The sequence below is a fragment of the Anomaloglossus baeobatrachus genome, chromosome 9 (assembly GCF_048569485.1).
Source record: "Anomaloglossus baeobatrachus isolate aAnoBae1 chromosome 9, aAnoBae1.hap1, whole genome shotgun sequence".
Classification (NCBI taxonomy): Eukaryota; Metazoa; Chordata; class Amphibia; order Anura; family Aromobatidae; genus Anomaloglossus; species Anomaloglossus baeobatrachus.
Window position 1 is genome coordinate 201,822,546 of NC_134361.1, and position 23,601 is coordinate 201,846,146.

At 44.2% G+C, this 23,601-nt stretch overlaps 1 protein-coding gene across 5 annotated transcripts in view; it reads left to right on the forward strand.

Annotated features, from left to right (window-relative positions):
• The window catches only part of ATP2B3 (ATPase plasma membrane Ca2+ transporting 3), a 375,958-nt gene that overhangs the window by 270,970 nt on the left and 81,387 nt on the right, over positions 1-23,601 (forward strand). For 3 of the 5 annotated variants that reach the window (XM_075324261.1, XM_075324259.1, XM_075324257.1), the window contains exons 6-10: positions 89-214; positions 2,255-2,380; positions 5,726-5,767; positions 18,723-18,887; positions 23,074-23,288. In XM_075324261.1, coding sequence (XP_075180376.1) covers positions 89-214; positions 2,255-2,380; positions 5,726-5,767; positions 18,723-18,887; positions 23,074-23,288 — 674 coding nt within the window. The remainder of the gene's footprint in view (positions 1-88; positions 215-2,254; positions 2,381-5,725; positions 5,768-18,722; positions 18,888-23,073; positions 23,289-23,601) is intronic. The other 2 variants (XM_075324258.1, XM_075324260.1) reach the window with 1 other exon arrangement.

Consider the following 23,601-nt stretch of genomic DNA (forward strand, 5'->3'; position numbering starts at 1 on the left):
TGACTCACACTTGTATCTAGATCATTGCTCGAGAACAGGAGAACATGAACTTCATTCATTTTTTAATATTATTTTTTTGATGTTTCAGGCGACCTGCTGCCCGCAGATGGAGTTCTGATCCAGGGAAACGATCTTAAAATTGATGAAAGTTCGTTGACAGGAGAATCAGACCATGTGCGCAAGTCTGTAGAGAAAGACCCAATGCTGCTTTCTGGTGAGGACGTAAGACCTTATCTAATACACTGAAAATTACTTTTAGGGGTCCCATATAGAAATTAGCTGCCGTTGGGGCTCATTTTTCTAGGGCAACACCCTTTACTGAAACAGTTGCACCAACCACCGTCTTTACTGAACCAGCTCCACCATGGGTTGTCCATTTTGGACAATCTCATTTTTGTAGAGAACCTCCGATGAGAAACTGATCAATCAGTGTCCTACCACCTCGGATGACAAGCTGATCAATGAGTGTCCTACCACCTCCAATGACAAGCTGATCAATGAGTGTCCTACCACCTCCAATGACAAGCTGATCAATGAGTGTCCTACCACCTCCGATGACAAGCTGATCAATGAGTGTTCTACCACCTCCAATGACAAGCTGATCAATGAGTGTCCTACCACCTCTGATGACAAGCTGATCAATGAGTGTCCTACCACCTCCAATGACAAGCTGATCAATGAGTGTCCTACCACCTCCAATGACAAGCTGATCAATGAGTGTCCTACCACCTCCAATGACAAGCTGATCAATGAGTGTCCTACCACCTCCAATGACAAGCTGATCAATGAGTGTCCTACCACCTCCAATGACAAGCTGATCAATGAGTGTCCTACCACCTCCGATGACAAGCTGATCAATGATTGTCTTACCACCTCCGATGACAAGCTGATCAATGAGTGTCCTACCACCTCCAATGACAAGCTGATCAGTGAGTATCCTACCACCTCCAATGACAAGCTGATCAATGAATGTCCTACCACTCGGACCTCCAGTGATATGCTTTTAGCAGTCAACGCCTTGGTAATACCATTACAGAAGAAATTAAGAACTACCAACTAAAATGATGTGCCTGTCATGGGGTATGTAATGACAGGACAGGGGCCCTAGACTGGCCCTCAGACTCGAGCCCCTGTGCTGTCCCTTATCTCAGAGGTGGGGTTGATTGTAGCCAAGTCCAAGCCCCCAGCGTGGCCCTGAATCCTGTCCAAGCCCTGATCTTATGCCACCTCTTCCCCATCCTCGGGGTGGGCTAGAAAAACCAATAGCAAAACCACAGAAAACGACACAGACGAGGGAGAAAGAAAACTGAATCTCACAGGAGAGACAAAATGTGTACAGGGGAACAATGAAACAGGGAACAAAGTAACACACAACAGGAGCACATTCACAACACAGATCACCATAAACAGGATCGCCACCAAGACCGGGAATCGCTGAAGCTATCATCGGCGCATACTGGAAGAAGGCCATGAATTAAATAGGAAGGAGGCAGCAGCACGTGGCAATTAGCAACCTGAGCTCTTAGTTCCTGCTCAACAGTCTGCAAGAATTAACTCCTGCTGAACTGAAGACCAGTGAACCTGAATCGGCCGATGCCCAGCTCTGGCTGAACAATTCAGAAGCCTCAGGTTGATTGTCAGACTCTGTGGTGTGAACAGAATCTGACAACGCTGTGCCACCAGGTGCGTGAAGAGCCGAACATTGCATGACAGTGCCCATATCTTGGGTTCTCTAGAGGCAAAAATAGCATTTCACACATTTGTAAGACGCAGGAGTTAATTTTGCTAAACATTTCGCAATCTCCATCCTTGACCGGGCTCAAAATTACCATTTTTGTAGAAGATGGCTTGTGATTTACTGCACCGAGTAAATGGAGGTATTATGATTTGGGCCGAATCGTGCTGATTGCTAAAAGCAAAATAACAATTTTTATCTTTGCGGTTACTTTCCCTTATTCAATATTGCACAAGCCAGAGCCTTAATTTTGTAGATAATGGCAACAGATAGGACCAGACAGCAGGTGGACACAGCAGGAACCCCAAACGACTGGCTCCTGTTCACCTCTTTCTTCCTCCATTATAACAGCCCTGGCACATTAGGAATAATTGGACTGCAGGCACTTTGGCAAAGCTTGTAATGTGATCTGTGCCGTAATTCATAACGTCAAGACCTCACTTCAACCAGGCAGGATAGGGATGAGGATCTGTCCCTGCTGTCTTGTTTCAATACTCATGGTTAGTCATGTGTTGGCAGGTACCCATGTCATGGAGGGGTCTGGCAGGATGGTGGTGACAGCTGTTGGTGTAAACTCACAGACCGGGATCATTTTCACCTTGCTTGGAGCTGGTGGAGAAGAGGAAGAAAAGAAAGACAAGAAAGGTAAATTTCGCACCCTGAGTTACCATCCTAGTTATCATAAATTCACGTCGAAAACAAGATGTAGGCATCTCCATGCTTCAGCGGTGAGCTGGAATTTTTGCGGTAGAGAAGGTCTACCTGCACATGGCATCTTCATGGCTGACCTTTAGCTGAATGCTTCATTGGACATTGAGCTGATGAGCAAAAACTACAAAATGAAATTAAGTATGTAGGTAGGGAAACATCACGGGATGGAATTAAGGATTGGAAAAGACCATGTTATGTTCCTTTGTGCAGTAGTCTCCAACTTTTCGCCCCCAGCTGTCGTGAAGTGTCCTACAGCTGTGATGCTCTTGACGTTGAGATGTTGAGCCACAGGTTGTAGACCACTGGACTGGGGGAAAAAATAATTTATCTAGCTATAAATTGGGGGTTAGATGTATAACTTGAATCTTTTGAGACTGTCTTCTTATGTGACAGAAAGGCCTTTGGGCCAGTAGAGCTTGGATGAGACTGCGATCTCTGCTCTCCATTGTTGGAAGTGGACTTGTTGGGTCTACAGGTTGACCACCAATATACATATGGGTACAGGACTTGTTGGGTCTGCTGGATGACCACCAATGTGCGTAAAGGTACAGGACTTGTTGTTTAACAGCAAAGAGGAGAAAATCCAGCTCACCTGCCATCAAAGTCCATGCTTTCCTCCAGAGTGCACGAGTCCTGCCGGTCAGTCCATACCGGTATGTGTGGCAAAGAGTGAATAGAAAAAAGTGGGCTCAGCACTGATATAAAAATATATAAAAAAACTTTTTATTGGAATCCAGTTAAAACATAGTCTGGGAACACATTGTACACAATGAAGAGCAGGAAAAACTTTACGCTTTTCGGACAGGCTAATAATTTAAAACCACAAAGTGTCCTTAGTCATAAGCTAAGGACACTTTTTGGTTTTAAATTATTAGCCTGTCCGAAATGCGTAAAGTTTTTCCTGCTCTTTATTGTGTACAACGTGTTCCCAGACTATGTTTTAACCGGATTCCAATAAAAAGTTTTTTTTATATATTTTTATATCAGTGCTGAGCCCACCTTTTTTCTATTCACTCTTTGCCACAGGACTTGTTGTGTCTGCCAGTTGACCACCAATGTGCGTATGGGTACAGGACTTGTTGGGTCTACCAGTTGACCACCAATGTACCTATGAGTACAGGACTTGTTGGGTCTACCAGTTGACCACCAATGTACCTATGAGTACAGGACTTGTTGGGTCTACTGGTTGACCACAATGCACCTAGGGGTACAGGACTTGTTGGGTCTACCTGTTGGCCACCAATGCACCTAGGGGTACAGGACTTGTTGGGTCTGCCGGTTGAACACCAATGTACCTATGGGCACAGGACTTGTTGGGTCTACCGGTTGACCACCAATGTACCTAAGGGTACAATCTGTTGTAGTATTTTATAAGTTCTCCAGAATCATTATAGCTTATAAGGATATATCCTAATAATTTACTTGTCCTTGAGGGTTCATCAGGCACACATCACATTAAAGTCATCTGGTTCATTACACGGAATAATACCAATAATAACATAATAATGGACCTGGATAGTGTAAAGAACCTGATATCTTCTTGTGCTCCTGTTTTTTTTAGAGGTAAAAAGCAACAAAAAAAAGAAAAAACTTTATTGATATATTGCTTTAACTTTTTTCAATAAGTTTGCATGTGGAACAATTCATGAATCCATAGCAGTATTTAGGCTTTCCCTTACCTAGAGTTTAATTTGTGCCTACAGTAAATACCCTGGATAGGGCAGAGTGACTTGTTCCATTGTCTCCTGTCATCTAGCACTAAAAGCAGATGTTCCTCCATCCCTCTTTATATCCTCCATATTCCTCCAGCTCTCCATATATAAACCCAACTGATCAACTGTTCCTGTTCCTGCTTAAGTTGGCAGATTTAGCTAACTTTAAAGGGCTTGTCTACGTTTGGGGACATATTATTTTACTTAAATGCATGTAATTAGGGGCTTGAGGGATAGATGGCGGTCTCTATATTATTATAGTCTTCTTTATATATGCAGTTAACTGTTCAAGACCACTAATATATATATATATATATATATATATATATATATATATATATAGAGTAGATGAAAATGGATAAGAGGGAAGGGGCAATCTAAGAAAATAGCCACAAGGTGTCATTTGTGCATTGTGTTTTTGTGTTATGTTGAAACAATACATTTTGGTGTGAAAATTTGCTGTAATATTGTGTTATTCTGAGATGGTTTATTGTGTAGAAAGAATGAAATTTCTCATTTATGTCTAGTTATGTTTTTCATTATCATTTAAATTAAATTACTTCAGATAACCCATGCATGATTGCCTATTGGGGTACTATTGTAACCCTTAGCGGTACCTAAAATCCTAAAAGTTTTACACTAAAAGAACTAAAAGTCAAGTAGTCAAAAAGGATCGTCATTTACACATGGGAAGTAAAATGAGAGGCAGGAGTTACTCAGAGCTTTTTTGTTTTTTATTAACCCAGTACCTGAATGGGTTTTCTACAAATACTCCAGGTCCTCCTGATACTCCAAGAAGATAGTGCTAAATTATTGTAAAAGTCCAGCCTAAAATAACCCATAGCAGTTCCTAAAATCCTAAAAATTTTGCACTAAAAGTACTAAAAGTCAAGTAGTCAAAAACGATCATCATTAACACATGGGAAGTAAAATGAGATGCAGGAGCTACACAGAGCTTTTTTTTATTAACCCAGTACCTCTCATTTGTGACTAGTTAGATTCTTCATTATCATATAAGTGAAATTAATTCAGATAACCCATGCATGGTTGGCTATTGGGGTAGCATTGTAACCCATAGCGGTACCTAAAATCCTAACATTTTTACACTAAAAGTACTAAAAGTCAAGTAGTCAAAAAGGATTGTCATTCACACATAGGAAGTAAAATGAGAGGCAGGGCAGACAGAGCTTATTTTTTTTTATTAACCCAGTACCTGAATGGGTTTACTACAAATATTCCAGGTCCAAATCACTGCAGTTTTGTACAGTACTAGATTTTTGCAATAATTCACATTATTCTGTATTACTAGACTCCAGATTTTAAAAAATAAATTATGTAATTAATATCTCAATCAGAAAGCATATAATTTCCTGTTAATTCTAAGGGATTTATCACCTTGTGAGAATCTGTCTCCATTCCATTTGTCTTTCTCAGTTCCATGTAGAGCATTGCTTTGGCTGTCCAGCATGAACCTTCCTGCCATGTAACACTTGTCTACTTGTGTGGTTACAGTGTACTGTCTTGTTTGTTTTCAAGTGTTGTGTTTGTCACCCCTCTTTTGTTGTAGGAAAACAGCAGGATGGGGCAGTGGAGAATATTCAAAATAAAGGTAATGTGCCAACCATGCCAAGTGTGACCATGACAAGATCTCAGCCTACAGATTAGTGCTTTTTCATTGTGGTCAGATATGGGTATTAACTTTTGAAAAATGTAACATCTTCGATAACAAATAAATATTCTGAAATGGTACTGCAGCTCCACCCGGTGATGCCTTGGCCATTTATGTGGCATCAGTGTCCTGTTTCAGGTGTCACTGATAATACCATCAGGAGCAATGGCAAACTGCAACCTGATGGCGTTAAAGGGAATTGGTCACCAAGCTTCTGCTACCTCATTTGAGAGCAGCACAATGTAGAGGCAGAAACCCTGATTCCAGCCATGTATCACTTGCTGAAAGTTTGATAAAATCACAGTTTTATGCTGTGCATAGGCAGAAAGCTGCCAATCAGTGGTGGGGGCGTGGTTATAGTGACCTCGTGAATAGGGAAGCCTACATGGCAACAGGTTTACTAGTCCTCCAATGATTATATCCTGCTGATAAACTGATTGTATCAAAACTATAAAAAGCAGCCCAGTAAGTAACACATCGCTGAGTCTACATTATGCTGCTCTCAGATAAGCCGCAAATACCTGACAACATATTCCCATATTCCCTTTATCTGCTCTAGAAGTTATGAAATATCCAAGAAGTTTTCAATGTAGAACAAGAAGAAAATTGAAGCAATTTCCAAGCGCTGTTAATGAGATCTCTATTCTATATTCAATGCAATGCGTTTTAAGGACCCAAAGTCTTCTTCCTCAGGCATATTAAAACACACGAGATTCATTCACATTATATAGGGTTGCAAGTGTTTTATTCTTGTTCTTCTTTATCATTTAAATTAAATTAATTCAGATAACCCATACATGGTTGGCTATTGGGGTAGTGTTGTAACCCATAGCGGTTCCTAAAATCTTTGTTCTACATTGAATCTGGTCCGGAGATGAAGCACCTGAGCACAACTAGTCCCAAGAAGGTATTTCTCTTGCACTCAGGTGAACTGATTCATCCATTGGAGCGCCACTGTATTTTGTCTATATCCAAGACGTTTTGGGACTCTCCAAGCATTGGCATGTCTTCAGTGCCTTGGTGAAATCCTGGTCCCTGTGTGGGTTCAGCATTGTGATTCAGCAATATTCATATACTTTTTCCCTTTCAGAATACTTGGGTTGGTTAAAAGCTCAGTTCATATGTCTTGGGATAAGAGGATAGTCTTAGTCCTCGTCTATATGAAAGAAGGTCTCACCATCAGCACAGAACGGATTCTTTACTGTAAAAGCAGAGAGAATATGGAACCATATACCAAACGTTGTTGTGATGAATAATCATCTAAGGCTTTTGGATTGTGGTGCTTTGAGTCCACCAGACTAAATTGCTCTGAGAGTTCATTTTCAAGTATTATATACTGTACAAAATGCTATATATATCATAGACCACCATTATATGATCAAGCACATGGGACACTGTAGTTGTGCCTGTATTCTGTGAGTGTCACACTCCCTTCATCTATATACAGTGTTTATATAACATTCTGTGAAGATCTGAGGTTGTGGGTTGTATTAATCACCTAGCAAGGTAACGATGCAATTATTTTTATTCTTACGTCCAAGGTCTTATGGTAACTCCGGGTAGATGGCCAAAGCAAGATACCCCCAGTCCATGAGATCCCAAACCAGGACCAGTAGTTTCACTGCCCCTATACCAGGCGATACCCACTGCCTCCCAACTTTTAGTTGGCCCATATCTTTTGTATCTCCCGCCAATATGTTCTCATGTCTCAGTCTATGCTCCTCCATATGAAGGATAACATAACTGTAGGACATGTATCCAGCGCCAGCCGGAAAAAAAAAAACACTCCATCATCTCGTCAGTGTCCTAAGTATCCCAAACCGTCCCCTGGGTTCAAGTCTGACCCCAGGACCACGCTACCCTCCTTCTCCAATGCTAACAGGGCATTGGTGTAAGTATTTTCTTGTGGCCGAGCCCCTTAGCTGGGACTGCATAGGATACCCTCTGTGGTGACGGCTCTGCTGGGTCTACTAGAGCAATGTCTTAACTGAGGCCCTACTGAGAGTAATGGAATAATTTCCTCACTCTGAGCTACTGGCCGCTATATCCTGGCGCTGCACCTCCTTTGCTTCGCCAGTGATATTATTGGCTCAGCTGCGTTACGTTCCCGTTAGTGACATGTGTTCTGTCCTATCCCGTCCTGACCTCCGTTTCCTCCCTAACGTGATCCGACCTCCATCTTCCCCCTGACCCGGTCTGACCTCTGTCTCCCGCCGGACCTGACCTGACCTGACCTGTGGCTCTCGTTTTGTCCTGGTCTCTACCTCTGTTGCCCTCCGGTCTCTAGTCCTCCTCTGTTCGTCCGTCCTTTGCCTTTTGTCCGACCTCTGACCTGTGTTCCCATTCCTGTCCTCGTCCCTGTCCTTCCCGGGCCTGTTTTTGTGACTTCCCAGTTCCTGACTTTTTGGCTATTACCTGACCACGCTTTGCCTTCTCCTGTACCATTGACGAGACCTCCTGTTGCAGACCCGGCTTGCTGACTACTCTACTGCCCTCTAGTGGGCTTTCCATCTTACTGTTCATTTAGGTGAGCTGCAGTGGTTCCCTTCGGGCAGCGTTACATTAGTGCAAGCTTGTTTACTACCCTATCGTCCACTAGTGGTTGGTCTGCTAACTACTCCCTGAAGCAACACTGCCTGTTTGCTTCAGTGGCTTCCATAGTACAGCGTGACAGCTCCATGACAGTAAAAGTTCACATCCCTTAGAGCCATGGACTGTGCTCTACGTTCATTGGTCTAATAGTCTTTAGTCCGCAGCCAGGACCTCACATCTTCCACTAGTCAGAGAAAATGCATTGATCCAACAGTTGATCATCTTCACTGGGATTTAGCAATAAGCAGATTGCTGCTGATTGGTTGCCACTGTACACCCTATCAATACAATTAAAGGAACTCTATGTGTCCAAAATACACAAGGGGATAAAAGAAAATTACCGCAGTTTTATCTGTAATACATTTCTCTCCTTTGATCTTATCTTGTCTCCTATTGAAAAAAAAATGTGTATGTATCCCTAGAGATTAGTCAAGACCAATCAATTTTGTAAGGCAACTGACTGCAGCAGAAGCTCCCCCTACTACTGTATTTGCCATGGGGATCAGTATTCTCCCAACTGTTATGTTAATTTGTGGTCATTGATCACCAATTTCATGGACCCCAAGAGGAACACATAGGGCAAACTTGGGTAGACGTTAAGGAAGGCCCTGCCAATAGGGAGAGGGGTCATCACCTCACAATCACTTGTGAGTGATCCCTGAGCTCCCTAAAGTCCCTATACGGGTCCTTTCCCCGTGCGCCACTGACCCTGAACTTACCTTGGCTAGTGAGTAGGTCAGCGAGACACTAGTCCCAACTACTACAAGGCAAATGGGTGGGGAAACTTCAGCAGGAAACTTCACAGCTGCAACTGAAACAACATCATAGCTATGCAGAGAAAAGCTCCTTCAACATGGTTAGGATAAAGAATCTATCACCGGCATGGAGTAAAGCCAGGAGTGGGTATATATAGCGGAAGGGCATGTTGACAAAACGTTGCAGCTGTGATTAAGGCTAAGCATAGTCTCAAGCAGGAGGGAAAAAGTTGTTAACCCTTTCAGCATCAAAAGAAAGTAAATTCCCTCCAATACAAGACCTGTAGACGGGACACTACCAATGCCATGGGGTGGGCCCAGCTTGTGTTAAGAAGGCGAGTGTAAGGATGTATACATGTATCATCTCCAAAGAGTAAAAGTAACTAATCCAATTGATCCCCACTACAGGACCAGTGCTTAATATGGTTGTCTGGTAATCATGTGTTCACAGGATAGGTCATAGCTCATTGATTGGTCGGAGTCTGACTGCTGGGATCAAGACCGATCAGCAGACTGGAGCAGCAATGTACATGCTTGACCTCTACACTATTCATTCTCTATGGGGCTGTCAAGACCGGCGCTCAACTTTTTCCGGTAGCCCCACAATGAATGAATGGAGCGAGGGTCGGGAATCCTCCATTCTGCTGATTGGTGCAGGTCCCAGGGTTTGGATTCACCACCAATCAGTAAGTTATCACCTTTATGATGGATAAGTGACAAATTCACTGAACAATCCCTTTAAGTTGGCATTATAAATGAGATTGCGTTTGATTGAATGTTCTTTGGCAGACGGCTTTCTCTCCCGACTCCCCTATTAACTTGACTGACAACAGAAAAATTGGGAGTTGAAATTCCAACGGCCCAACTCTTCTCTCCTCCGGGGAATTGGGTGGTGTAATGCTGCATCCCTGCACTCCTTGCTCTCTGTCACTCACCGCTGTCACTCACCGCCACGGCCTGTTCCTTTCACGCTGCCCGTCGTCCCTGCTCTCCTTCACGTGGGTTCCTTCTCCTCCCGCCTCCCAAGACCTGTGCACGCGGCACAGGGCCTACGGGAGTGCTCCTAGGGCGTGCGCAAGCAACACTGCCCTCTTCGTAAAGGGCCAGCGGGCCACTCCTAGGAAGTGCCTCTCAGCCTATCGCTCAGAGGCACTGGGTATATCTGGCACACTCTCACTAGGAGAGGTGCCTGATCAACACTATCTGTCCTGTTAGTCAGTTGATTCTGTCTAATTAGTTGTCAGGTGACCCTGTCAGTCCCGTCCTATCCTGCTTGTACCGGCCTGTCCTGTTCCTGCCTATACCTGGTTTCAGCCTGTCCTGCCTGTACGTGGTCCCAGCCCGTCCTGCCTTTGGCACCTGGTTCCAGTCCTATTCCTGCCGGTGCCTGGCCCCAGGCCGTCCTGCCCTGTTGGCACCTAGTTCCAGTCCTCTCCCTTCCTATACCTGGTCCCAGCCTGTCCTGCCTGTAGCACTTGGTGCAAGTCCTATTCCTGCCGGTACCTGGTCCCAGCCTATCCTGCCTTGTTGGCACCTGATTTCAGTCCTGTCCCTGCCTGTACCTGCTTCCAACCCATTCTGCCTGTTGCACCTTGTTTCAGTCCTGTCCCTGCATGTACCTGGTCCCAGCCCGTCCTGACCTGTTGGCACCTGGTTCCAGTCCTGTTCCTGCTACCAATCCATCCTGCCTTGTGGGTACTACAGACTATGTCCGTCCTGGCTGTGCCAACTGGTTTGCTAGTCACTCTGCCTGTCTGTCTTGCCCTGTTGGTGCTAGAGACTCTGCCTGCCCATCCTAGCTGCCTTGCTAGTGACTCTGTCTGTCCGTCCTGTCTGTGCTGTCTGTGTCATGATCCAGGACAGGTATTCCCTCTCCAGAGTTTCCCAGACCCGGCCTAGTCATATCAGGGGTTAACTCCCATCAGCCTCTTTCTGGTTTCAGGAGACACTATATCTGGGTGCTGCACCTGCATTCCAGGGCTGGTTATTGTTTTGCCCTGCAGCCTGTGACTGGCTCTGGTCAGATATCCTGTTTGATCTTACTCCTAGTTACTGTGCCGTGACCTGTACCCTCCCCTCTCCCCTGTTTGTGCGTCTGTCCCAGTCCCTGACTTCCCATCCTGGTAAATCCTCCTTCCTGTGTTTGTGTCTCCTCACCCTCCAGTCTTGTATTCTGTTCCCTGTGCCCTTTGTTTTCCCCTCTGCATACCTGATCTCCCGGCATCCGACCTCGGTTCTGTTTTCTGACCTGATCTTCATCCTCCCTCTGCAGTGACTTGATTGACCTTGACTGCTTGACTACTCTATTGCCCCCTGGTGGTTCGCCTGTGAACTGCCTGCTGAAGTTGCTCTGCTGTACTTTAGCCACCTTTCTGTTACAGTGTTACTTTGACTCTCCTTCACTACTCTGCTGCCACCTAGTGGGGAATACGCTGTACTCCTTCTTACCAGCCCTTTATTTAGCGTGACAGTCTGCCTCAGCTACCCTGGTGGTCCCTGTCTGCACCTGAGGCTCTGTCCTGTCTGCTCCTTTGTCCTCCCCTGCCCTGGAGGGGTCAGCTTCCACAGTCCTGGACTTTACCCCATGAAAGAGTAGACCCGGGGTCTCACTGTAGTCCAGTGGGTCCACTTCAGCTCATCGCAGCACCATCTCCAGCGGCAAGGCCGCTTTACACGCAACAACATCACTAACAAGATGTCGTTGGGGTCACGGAATTCGTGACGCACATTCGGCTTTGTTAGTGACATCGTTGCGTGTGAAACGCAGGAACGACCGTTAACGATCAAAATTACTCAACTAATCGTTTATCGTTGACGCGTCGTTCTTTTCCCGAATATCGTTGCTGTTGCAGGACGCAGGTTATTCATCGTTCTTGCGGCAGCACACATCGCTATGTGTGACACCGCAGGAACGAGGAACAACATCGTACCTGCGGCCGCCGGCAATGAGGAAGGAAGGAGGTGGGCGGATTATTCCACCCGCTCATCTCCGCCCCTCCGCTTCTATTGGGCGGCCAATTAGTGACGCCGCTGTGACGCCGCACGAACTGCCCCCTTAGAAAGGAGGCGGTTCGCCGGCCACAGCAACGTCGCAGGGAAGGTAAGTCCGTGTGACGGGTGTAAGCGATGTTGTGTGCCACGGGCAGCGATTTGCCCGTGACGCATAACCGACGGGGGCGGGTGTTATCGCTTGCGACATCGCTAGCAATCGCTAGCGATGTCGCAGCGTGTAAAGCACCCTTAACAGTTGGTTCTTATACACATCAGGTGGTCATCAAGTCCTGACGAAATTTGTAGGTTCGTCCAACTTTAGGTTGGAGGACCCCTTTACTTTCCACCAGTTAGGAGTCAATTAATGTTTACATATTTCTCTTGGACATTGTTGTACTATTTTATGGTAAGCGACTATTGATTAGTCTTTCTCAGCGGAAGAACGGACGTACGGCGACACTTTTTTATTTCTTCTCCTTCCTAAATGTTTATTTCGGCACAATGGTTTGATCACAGCATGGAGGCCCTCAGCCAATCAGGCTACTCATTCTCCCCTGCCCACTTCATAACGGAGGAATGAGACACAACAGGGTGTGTTCTGTTGCAGCGAGAAGGCTTGACAGGGCTCCTATTGTGGGTCTGCATTTATACGCCTCAGGTGCGTTGTTTTGGTGGAGGCCTGATGGTCGAATAGCGGCCTCCATCCAGCAGCATAATTGTATGACAACAATGCCATCTCGGTAGGGCACACTGGCAAGCTTAAAAATGGATATGAGGAATTGAAAATATTCGCACTTCCCGGTGGAACACTTACAATTACAGCTTAAAAATATTAACGCAGTGTTAAAAAGATTGAGTTTGGACACACAGTCCCTGACGCACATTCCTCCGGTGCAGACTCCACGTTCCGATATGAATCATTGACAGAATGTTCCTTACTTAGCTGATAACTCGCCTCAGTTATTCAGGACGGTGCTGAGATCAATACTAGTGATTTTCACAAAATTTGAAGCCCTTCTTGATTACTGAAAGTGCTTCACTAAGTGTAGTGTTTCTCTGCAGCACTCCCGCAGGGGAAATAAGGAATTACACCATTTCATTTGACATCAGTGGGCCTTCCAGGTGTTACAGAGACATTACCTGGTGACCTAGTGCTCTTATCTGTCTAATTGATTAAAGACTTGAATGGGGGGTAAGATTTATTTGGTCTTATTAATTTTTGGCAGCTGGAACAAAACAACAAACAGTAGAAGATAGCATAACGCAATAAATGGATTGAGATGGAGGCTTGGACGAAGAAATAGAAATGAGATATAATTTCATTAAAGGGAGCCAGGCAGGACAAAATGACTGTTCAAACCTAGAGTAATGCTCGTGGGGTGAGCAAAGGGTTAGTAGATTCACTGGACCGTAAGAACCTATCACTAGCCTGAAGGACCAAACTAGAATGGCTACCACGACCTCACTAAAGCCACTGGAGGTGGCGATAGACACACAGGCTGGTAGGTAGTCTACACAGGGCAGCCCCAGGAGATCAACAGAGCCTTAGCAGCTGATCCCATGGACACAAACCATCTCTGGTTGTAGAAGCAGCAGCAGTGGATCTCCTAAAGAGTGGCCAGTGGGTATAGTTGTGGCGGCAGCAGATATCGTAGCAATGGCCAGAGAGAATACTTGCAGCAGAGGCAACGAATATCATAGGAGTGGCCGGTGTGGGTAGTTGCAGCAGCAACAGACTTGATACGCACTGAAACACAGACAGGAATCAGCAACAGCACACAGCGCAGTAACAGCAACAGCAGCAAAAGGGACCTGAGAACTAGCAACGTATAGAACCCATTGCCCAGGCACCTCACCATAAGGGGAGGGTGCCTTAACTATCTGCTGCCTCTCAGCCATGCTGAGAGGTACTTCTGGGACAGGGTGTACTGGCCTTTTAAGAAAAGGGGCATGTCTGAGGGTGCACCCTATGGGATATTCCACAAAGCCTGTGTGGTCTGCGCAGGTCCCCGGGAGACAGCAACAGGGACTGGGACAGAGCAGACACCGCTAAGCGTTTGGGAAGGTGGAAGTGCCGGCGTTCCCACCGGGATAGATGACAATTGGTGCTTATTAGATTCTATGGAGGGGGAGGTGATAGAGTCTGACCCATACGTCCTTCTGCAAATTCTCCTAAGGAAGAGAAGCTATTGGTAGACACAGACATTCTGCTGCAAGTTCTCCTAAGGGGTAGAAGATATAGGTAGATATATACATTCTGCTGCAAGATCTCCTAATGGGAAAAACTATAGGCAGACACAGACATTCTGCTGCATGTTCTCCTATGAGGAAGAAGCTATTAGTAGACACAGACAATCTGCTGCAAGTTCTCCTAAGGAGAAGCTATAGGTAGGCACAGACATTCTGCTGCAAGTTCTCCTACAAGGGAGAAGCTATTAGTAGACACAGACATTCTGCTGCAAGTTCTCCTAAGGGGAAAAAGCTATAAGCAGACACATTCTGCTGCAAGTTCTCATATGAGGGAGAAGCTGTTGGTAGACACAGATATTCTGCTGCAAGTTCTCCTAAGGGGGAGAAGCTATTGGAAGACACAGACATTTGGCTTCAAGTTCTACTAAGAGGAAGGAGCTACCGGTAGACACAGCCATTAGGCTGCAAGTTCTCCTAATGGGGAGAAGCTACTGTAAATGTAGACACAGACATTATGCTACAAGTTCTCCTAAGGGGGGTAAGCTATAGGTAGACACAGACATTCTGCTGCAAGTTCTCCTAAAAGGGAGAAGCTATTGGTAGACACAGACCTTCTGCTGCAAGTTCTCCTAAGGGGGAAAAACTATAAGCAGACACATTCTGCTGCAAGTTCTCCTACGAGGGAGAAGCTGTTGGTAGACACAGATATTCTGCTGCAAGTTCTCCTAATGGGCAGAAGCTACTGTAAAGATAGACACAGACATCCTGCAAGTTCTCCTAATGGGGATAAGCTACTGTAAAGGTAGACACAGACATTATGCTGCAAGTTCTCCTAAGGGGGATAAGCTATAGGTAGACACAGACATTCTGCTGCAAGTTCTCTTACAAGGGAGAAGCTATTAGTAGACACAGAAATTCTGCTGAAAGTTGTCCTAGGGAGAGAAGCTATTGGTAGACACAGACATTCTGCTGCAAGTTCTCCTAAGGGGAAAAAGCTATAAGCAGACACATTCTGCTGCAAGTTCTCCTATGAGGGAGAAGTTGTTGGTAGATACAGATATTCTGCTGCAAGTTTTCCCAAGGGGGAGAAGCTCTTGGTAGACACAGACATTTGGCTTCAAGTTCTCCTAAGAGGAAGGAGCTACCGGTAGACACAGCCATTTGGCTGCAAGTTCTCCTAATGGGGAGAAGCTACTGTAAAGGTAGACACAGACATTAGGCTACAAGTTCTCCTAAGGTGGATAAGCTATAGGTAGACACAGACATTCTGCTGCAAGTTCTCCTAAAAGGGAGAAGCTATTGGTAGACACAGACATTCTGCTGCCAGTTCTCCTAAGGGGGAAAAACTATAAGCAGACACATTCTGCTGCAAGTTCTCATACGAGGGAGAAGCTGTTGGTAGACACAGATATTCTGCTGCAAGTTCTCCTAATGGGGAGAAGCTACTGTAAAGGTAGACACAGACATCCTGCTGCAAGTTCTCCTAAGGGGGATAAGCTATAGGTAGACACAGACGTTCTGCTGCAAGTTCTCCTAAGGGGGAAAAGCTATAAGTAGACACATTCTGCTGCAAGTTCTCCTACGAGGGAGAAGCTGTTGGTAGAAACAGACATTCTACTGCAAGTTTTTCTAAGGGGGAGAAGCTATAGGTAGGCATAGACATTCTGCTGCAAGTTTTCCTAAGCGGAAGAAGCTATTGGTAGACACAGACATTCTGCTGCAAGTTCTCCTAAGGGGGAGGAGCTACATGCAGAAACAGACATTCTACTGCAGGTTCACCAGATAGAACAGTCACACTAACATTTTTCTTTTGTAGATTTAAACTGTAACTGTCATTTCAATAGAACTTGCAGTACTATCTGGTTCCGCCTCTAGCTCCTCCTCTCTCCATAGAATCTTATGAGCTCCAACTGCCATCTCCTATCTCAGGGATGTGAAAGTTTGTATTTACTTAGTACAGAATTTGCTGATTTCACCCATGAATTAAAAATTAAAAAAAATCAGTCCAGGATGGAAGAGACGCACATTTCTTATTTTCACGTGTGCTATTGATTTGTGAAATAAAAATTAAAGCAACGGTTACACTTTGAAATAACTGGAAATGGTGACACAGGGATTCAGTCTGATTCAGATTTGGATTTACAGTCATAGAAAGTGTTGGCACCCTTGAAATTGTTCATGAAAATTAAGTATTTCACCCAGGAAATTATTGCAATTACACGTTTTGCTATACTCATGTTTATTTCCTTTGTGTGAATTGGGACAAAACAAAAAATATAGAAAAAAATCAAACTGGACGAATTTCACACAAAACTTCCAGAATGGGTCGGACAAAATTGTTGTCCCCCTCAACTTAACATTTTGGTTGCACGCCCTATACCCTTTGGAATAAATATCTGCAATCAATCGCTTCCTATAACCATCCACAAGCTTCTTACTCCTCTCACCTGGAATTTCGGACTCTTCTTTATAATCTGCTCCAGGCCTCTCATATTTGAAGGCGTCTTCTCTTCTCCCAACAGCAATTTTAGGATCTCTCCCCAGGTGTCAATTGGATTTAGATCCGGACTCATTGCTACCACTTCAGGACTCTCCAGTGCTTTGTTTCCATCCATTTCTGGGGGCTTCTTTTATGTTTGGGGTCATTGTCCTGCTGGAAGATCAATAACCTAGGACGTACACCCAGCTTTCTGACACTGGGCTCTACATTGCCACCCAAAATCCTTTGGTAATCTTCAGATTTCATGATGTTTTGTACACAGTCAAGGCCCCCAGTGCCAGAGGCAGCATAACAGCCCCAAAACATCTCTGACCTCCACCATGTGTGATTGTAGGTCCTGTGCTCTTTTCTTTGTAGGCCTCATTCTGTTTTCAGTAAACAGTAGAATGATGTGCTTTACCAAAAAGCTCCATCTTGGTCTCATCTGTTCACAAGATGTTCTCATAAAAGGATTTTGGTTACTCACATACATTTTGGCAAGCTGCACTCTGGCTTTTTTACGTCTCTGTGTCAGCAGTGGGGTCCTCCTGGAGCTCCTCCATACTGTTTCATTTAATTCAGATGGGGATGGATAGTTCGTGCTGACACTGCTGCCCCTGAACTGCAGGACAGCTTGAATTTCTTTGTAACTTGATTGTGGTGTCTTATCCACCACCCGGACACTCCTGTGTTGCAACCTTTCATCAAATTTTCTCTGCCGTCCAGGGAGATTAGCTACAGCGCCATGGGTTGTATTCTCCTTGGTTATGCTTTACATCATAGACAAAGGAACATCAAGCTCTGGAAATAGACTTGTAACTTTAAAATTGTTGATATTTTTCAACAATTTTGGTTCTCAAGTCCTCAGACAGTTCTCCTCTCCTCTTTCTGTTCTCCAAGGTTAGTGTTGCACACACAGACACACAATGCAAAGATTGAGTCAACTTCTCCACTTTTTATCTGATAGCAGGTGTGATTTCCATATTGCCCACACCTGTTACTTGCCTCCATCGACTTTGAATGAGCATCTCATGCTTGAAACAAAGTTGTTTACCCACAATTTTTGGAAAGGTACCAACAATTTTGTCTAAAACACATTTTTCGGGTTTTGTGTGAAATGCTGTCCAATATGCCTTTTTCTCTCTGTTTTTTTATGTTGTTCCAATACACACAAAAGAAATAAATATGTGCATAACAAAATGTGTGATTGCAATATTTTTCTACGAGAAATACTTCCATTTCTGGAATAATTTTAAGGGTGCCAATACTTAAGACCAGGATCATATCCTGTAGGATAATAGGATATGGAGGTTGTCCAGGTTTGACACAAAAGTCTGCAGTCACTCTATGTGAATAGTCAATCTTGCAGAATGCACACTGTCAGGATTCTCTGGTGCCGATGCTGGGAGCGGATGGTCATGTGACCATAAGTATGCAATATTCAGTTGCCCGGCCACATTCCCACTAGACGTGTGCTGTCCATGCAAGTGAATGGTACGAGGCCGCATACATCTAGTTGGAATGTGCAAAGAAGTATGTACATCTGCTAGCATTGGAGAATCCTGACAGTGAGCATTGTACGAGATGTGTTTTCACAAGTCAGCAGTAACATTGGGCCAAATGAGGACAACTCATCCAAACTTGATGGAGTTTTATCTTTTTTAATCTTTTTAATAACTGTAAGCAACTGAATTCACATATTTAGGAAGTAAAAGAATATTTAGCAATTTTCAGAAAACTGATTGAGGGGGAAATACAATGGTCAGTCTGAACAGCACAAAACGTGATGCAGGTCACAACACCTTCTCGTACAATAGCCCTCAAGACCCAAGACATCCAATAACCCTGTATTTTTCTGTTCTTTTTTTTTTCTTTGCTTTTTTTTTAGCTAAAAAGCAGGATGGCGCCGTTGCCATGGAGATGCAGCCTCTGAAAAGTGCCGAAGGTGGAGAAATGGAGGAACGTGAAAAGAAAAAAGCCAGTATTCCTAAAAAGGAGAAGTCCGTGTTACAGGGGAAACTCACCAAGCTAGCGGTGCAGATAGGAAAAGCAGGTAATAATCTATTCACGGATGCCATGAGACTAAATCTGACTCCTTAGAGTCTACATATAAGAGGAACCATCGGCCAATTTGTAAGCCGGAGCTAAACTGAGCGACCAAATGTTCTAAGGTTCCTCACGTGATGTTCTGAGATCTTCCGTTCAACAATGGGGGTCTAAGGAGTCCGATGGTCAAATCATTTTAAAGCCAATGTTTGGGTTGATAATACAAAGATATCTTGATTTCTGTGTAGTGTAGGCAATTCATGGAAGGGGTTGGTCTTCTTTTACACTGAGAACTGGGAAAGGAGTGGTCCTGCACATAGAGGAACTTGTGAAGGAGTGTAGGTAAGCTATGGAAGAGTTTGGTCTTCTGGCACCTGGAGAGCTGGGAAAGGAATGGTCCACCTCATAGTGGGAAGGAGAACTTGAGGAGAAGTGGTAAATAATATGTAGACACTAAGGAAAGAGTGGTCTGGCATATGGTAGAACTTCAGAAGGAATGCCATGGCACATGGAAGAATTAGGAAAAAGGGTGGTCTGGCACAGCTAGAGAACAAGTCGTTTGGAACATGGTAGAGCTGGGAAAGAATGGTGTGACATGTGGTGGGGCTCTGTGACAAAACGCTCAAGAAGAAATGGTCAGAAATATGTAGAAGCTAGGAAAGGAGTGGTGTGACACATGGTGGAGCTTCAGAAGGAAAGCTCAAGAAGAAATGGTCAGAAATATGTAGAAACTAGGAAGGAGTGGTGTGACACATGGTGGAGCTTCAGAAGGAAAGCTCAAGAAGAAATGGTCAGAAATATGTAGAAACTAGGAAAGGAGTGGTGTGACACATGGTGAAGTTTCGGATAGAAAGCTCAAGAAGAAATGGTCAGGAATATGTAGAAGCTAGGAAGGAGTGGTGTGACACATGGTGGAGCTTCAGAAGGAAAGCTCAAGAAGAAATGGTCAGAAATATGTAGAAACTAGGAAAGAAGTGGTGTGACACATGGTGGAGCTTCGGATAGAAAGCTCAAGAAGAAATGGTCAGAAATATGTAGAAACTAGGAAAGGAGTTGTGTGACACATGGTGAAGTTTCGGATAGAAAGCTCAAGAAGAAATGGTCAGAAATATGTAGAAACTAGGAAAGGAGTTGTGTGACACATGGTGAAGTTTCGGATAGAAAGCTCAAGAAGAAATGGTCAGAAATATGTAGAAACTAGGAAAGGAGTGGTGTGACACATGGTGAAGTTTCGGATAGAAAGCTCAAGAAGAAATGGTCAGAAATATGTAGAAACTAGGAAAGGAGCGATGGGACACATGATGAAGTTTCGGATAGAAAGCTCAAGAAGAAATGGTCAGAAATATGCAGAAGCTAGGAAAGGAGTGGTGTGACACATGGTGGAGCTTCAGAAGGAAAGCTCAAGAAGAAATGGTCAGAAATATGTAGAAGCTAGGAAGGAGTGATGTGACACATGGTGAAGTTTCGAATAGAAAGCTCAAGAAGAAATGGTCAGAAATATGTAGAAGCTAGGAAAGGAGCGATGGGACACATGATGAAGTTTCGGATAGAAAGCTCAAAAAGAAATGGTCAGAAATATGTAGAAGCAAGGAAAGGAGTGGTGTGACACATGGTGGAGCCTGGGAAGGTAAGCTCAAAAAGAATTGGTCAAGAATATGTTGAAGCTAGGAAAGGAATGGTGTGACACATGGTGGAACCTAGGAAGGAAAGCTCAAGAAGAAATGGTCAGAGATATGTTGAAGCTAGGAAAGGAATGGAATAGTTAGGATGGAGGAGTCTTACAAGACGACTGCTTGCAATCAGCACCATATAGAAACTTAACTCTATCACCAGCAACATACCAAGGGGAAATGAAGATACAGTATATAAAGACACAGAGGGTGAGGGATAATAATTAGCAGCTGAAAGGAAAAGATCTTTGCAGGGTCCTAAAGGGGAAAGAGTAAAACATGACAGAGAAGACACATAAAACACCATTCACACCACAGAGGAGAGGATGGAAAATCAAGGAGTAGTTTGTGCGGCCAAATGCAGCGACCTTCTACAGCCAGACACCACAGGGTTGTCTGTCAATTGTGACACCCCTGTGTCTTCTGCTGTATGGAACAATTTCAAGGGTACCCAAAACGTTCGACCAAGACTGAAATCCATGGGCAATGTACATTGAACCTTTAAGTCGTCCATAGAAGCTTACTTTCAGACCTTTGAATTAACCCTTCAGTTGTTCTGCCCAAAATAAGACGTCTTCCTGGTTTTGGGTTTGATATACTACCGTGGCATCGGGAGAAAGCCCAGAGACATGGAAATTTGAGAGTAGACGTTTTAATGCATTCTTCTATGACTTGTTATGTATTTTCTTCTCCCTTTATGGACCTAACACAGATATTGCTTTTCATTCTTGAGCTAACAATATTGTAAATTTCACTGTTGCAATTTTTATATAAAAACCAAACCATAGTCCAGTACTCATCTATCTGCGTATATGGGCAGCAGCTGTGAATAATTTACAATGTGCAAGGTAAATGCTGACCATCTGAATCCACCACTAGAGGGAGCTAAAGGGGTTATCTCTTGGGGACACATTTTTTTTCTAACCTAACCTTATGTATTTTTGGCTAAAATTCACTTTTGTAATTGGGTTCCCGTATAAATTTTGCACCGTTTGATTTCTATAGCCCTCTGTGTTGCATTGCTGGTTGCAGAATGAGCTAAATGAGAATCCATCAGTGAGCTCATTCTGACAGTCCAATGGGAGAGTTTCTAACTCATAACTGCCTTTTTCCGAGCTCCACTGTCACATTAGGTATGGGGAAGTATCAAGTGAACGTCGAAAGGGATGGGAAGACCTGTGTCTAGGGAAGGGGGGAGATGGTGACCCCTGACTAAACCTACCACTGGTCCCTGGGGTCCCTCTCCACCCTAGATAGGTTCCACACCTATGCACCGAGCAGGATACCTGACCGTCGGTATACCTAGTGCTGGTTTCGGCGGTTCCTCACCACCCTAGATAAGTTCCGCACCTATGCGCCAAGCTGGATAACTGACCCTAGGTATCCCTACTGCTGGGCCCTAAATAGAGAACGGATGGGATGAGCTCTTCATCAACTCCATTAAACACTAGAGAAGACACAAGGGGGACACACAGGGGAAAATGCATGAACTACTTATCCACAGATGACTCAGGTCATGACATGCCACAGATGAGTACAAGCCACCTGCTTGCAACTGGAGCTAGAATGACCTGAAAATATGACCAGCACCAGTCCAAGGAAGGAAGGGGTATTTAAGCACAAGGGTAATACTGATGATCAGCAGCTTTATGGAAGGAGAGCTCCGCTGGATCCTAAAGGGGAAGACATGAAAACCCAGCAGGAAAGCTAACTAGTACAATAAATACTAGTAGCAAGAACAATAGAAAGTCAGAGAGTGTTTTGCGCAGCCAAATGCTGTGACCTTCTATTGCCAGAAACTACATGACTGTCTGTCACCCCTGAGACACCTGTGACATCCTCTCAACAGATTTATGATCACAGACCACATCAAAGTGCAATATGCTTTGAAATAAGATCCCTGCAAAAGCAAATTTTGTAATGAAACCCAATGACAAAAATGATCTGCAATGGAAGAATTTGTAATGTGACACTTATCTGTCTTTTTCTGTGCTCCTCTCATCTAATTTTTGACTACAGACTACATCAAAGTTCAATGTGCATAGAAAAATAGTCCCTTTAAAAGGATAAAAATGCAAAAATTTTAATGAAACCCAATTACAAAAATGTTTTTTGGCACCAAATACATGCATATAAGTACAAAAAATGGAAGTGTATGCGGTAAGCTCTTCAGCTCCCTCTAGTGGTGGCTGCAGGCAGACAGAAAGTTAATATTTAACTTTGTTCCCAGATACTCAAAGGCAAGCAGTGAGTCTCTGGCTTTTGTTGAACTACCACCTTCAGTATGATCAGCCCGTTGCGGAGAAATGTAGTCCAACAGAATCTTAAGAGCCATTGCTTGCAAATCCATGTCATAAGGTAAACCTTGCAACAGAACTGAGTGTGCTGCCATATTCTGTCTCTCTGCCCCTTATTAACCAGGTCTGTTGTCCTCTCTGACTTACCTCCTCCCTTTCTTTCCTTATGCTCCTTGCCTTTCTCCTGTCCCCTTAACACCCCCCTCCCCCCCACCTCCTCCACCAGGTCTGGTGATGTCGGCGATTACGGTTATCATCTTGGTGCTCTACTTTGTGATTGAGACCTTTGTGGTGGAGGGAAAAGTGTGGCTAGCGGAGTGTACCCCTGTCTACGTGCAATACTTTGTCAAATTCTTCATCATTGGAGTTACTGTCCTAGTGGTGGCTGTGCCAGAAGGCCTGCCCCTAGCCGTGACCATCTCTCTAGCCTATTCTGTCAAGGTAAGCAGTGACCGGGAAACTTTACACATCTCATCAAAGAGATGTCAAGACATGTTGCAAGGTACTTACATATACAGTAGCATGTATATATATATATATATATATATATATATATATAGTGCCAGATATACAGTGATATGCAGTTAACGCTAAGTCTACCCTTATACTTAAATTTTATTGTTCCAATGTTAAGTCTACCCTTATTGCTATTTTTTACTGTTCCAATACTAAGCCTACCCTTATTACAAATTGTTATTGTTTCAATGTTAAGTCTACCCTTACAGTAAATTTGTATTGTTCTACTGCTAAGCCT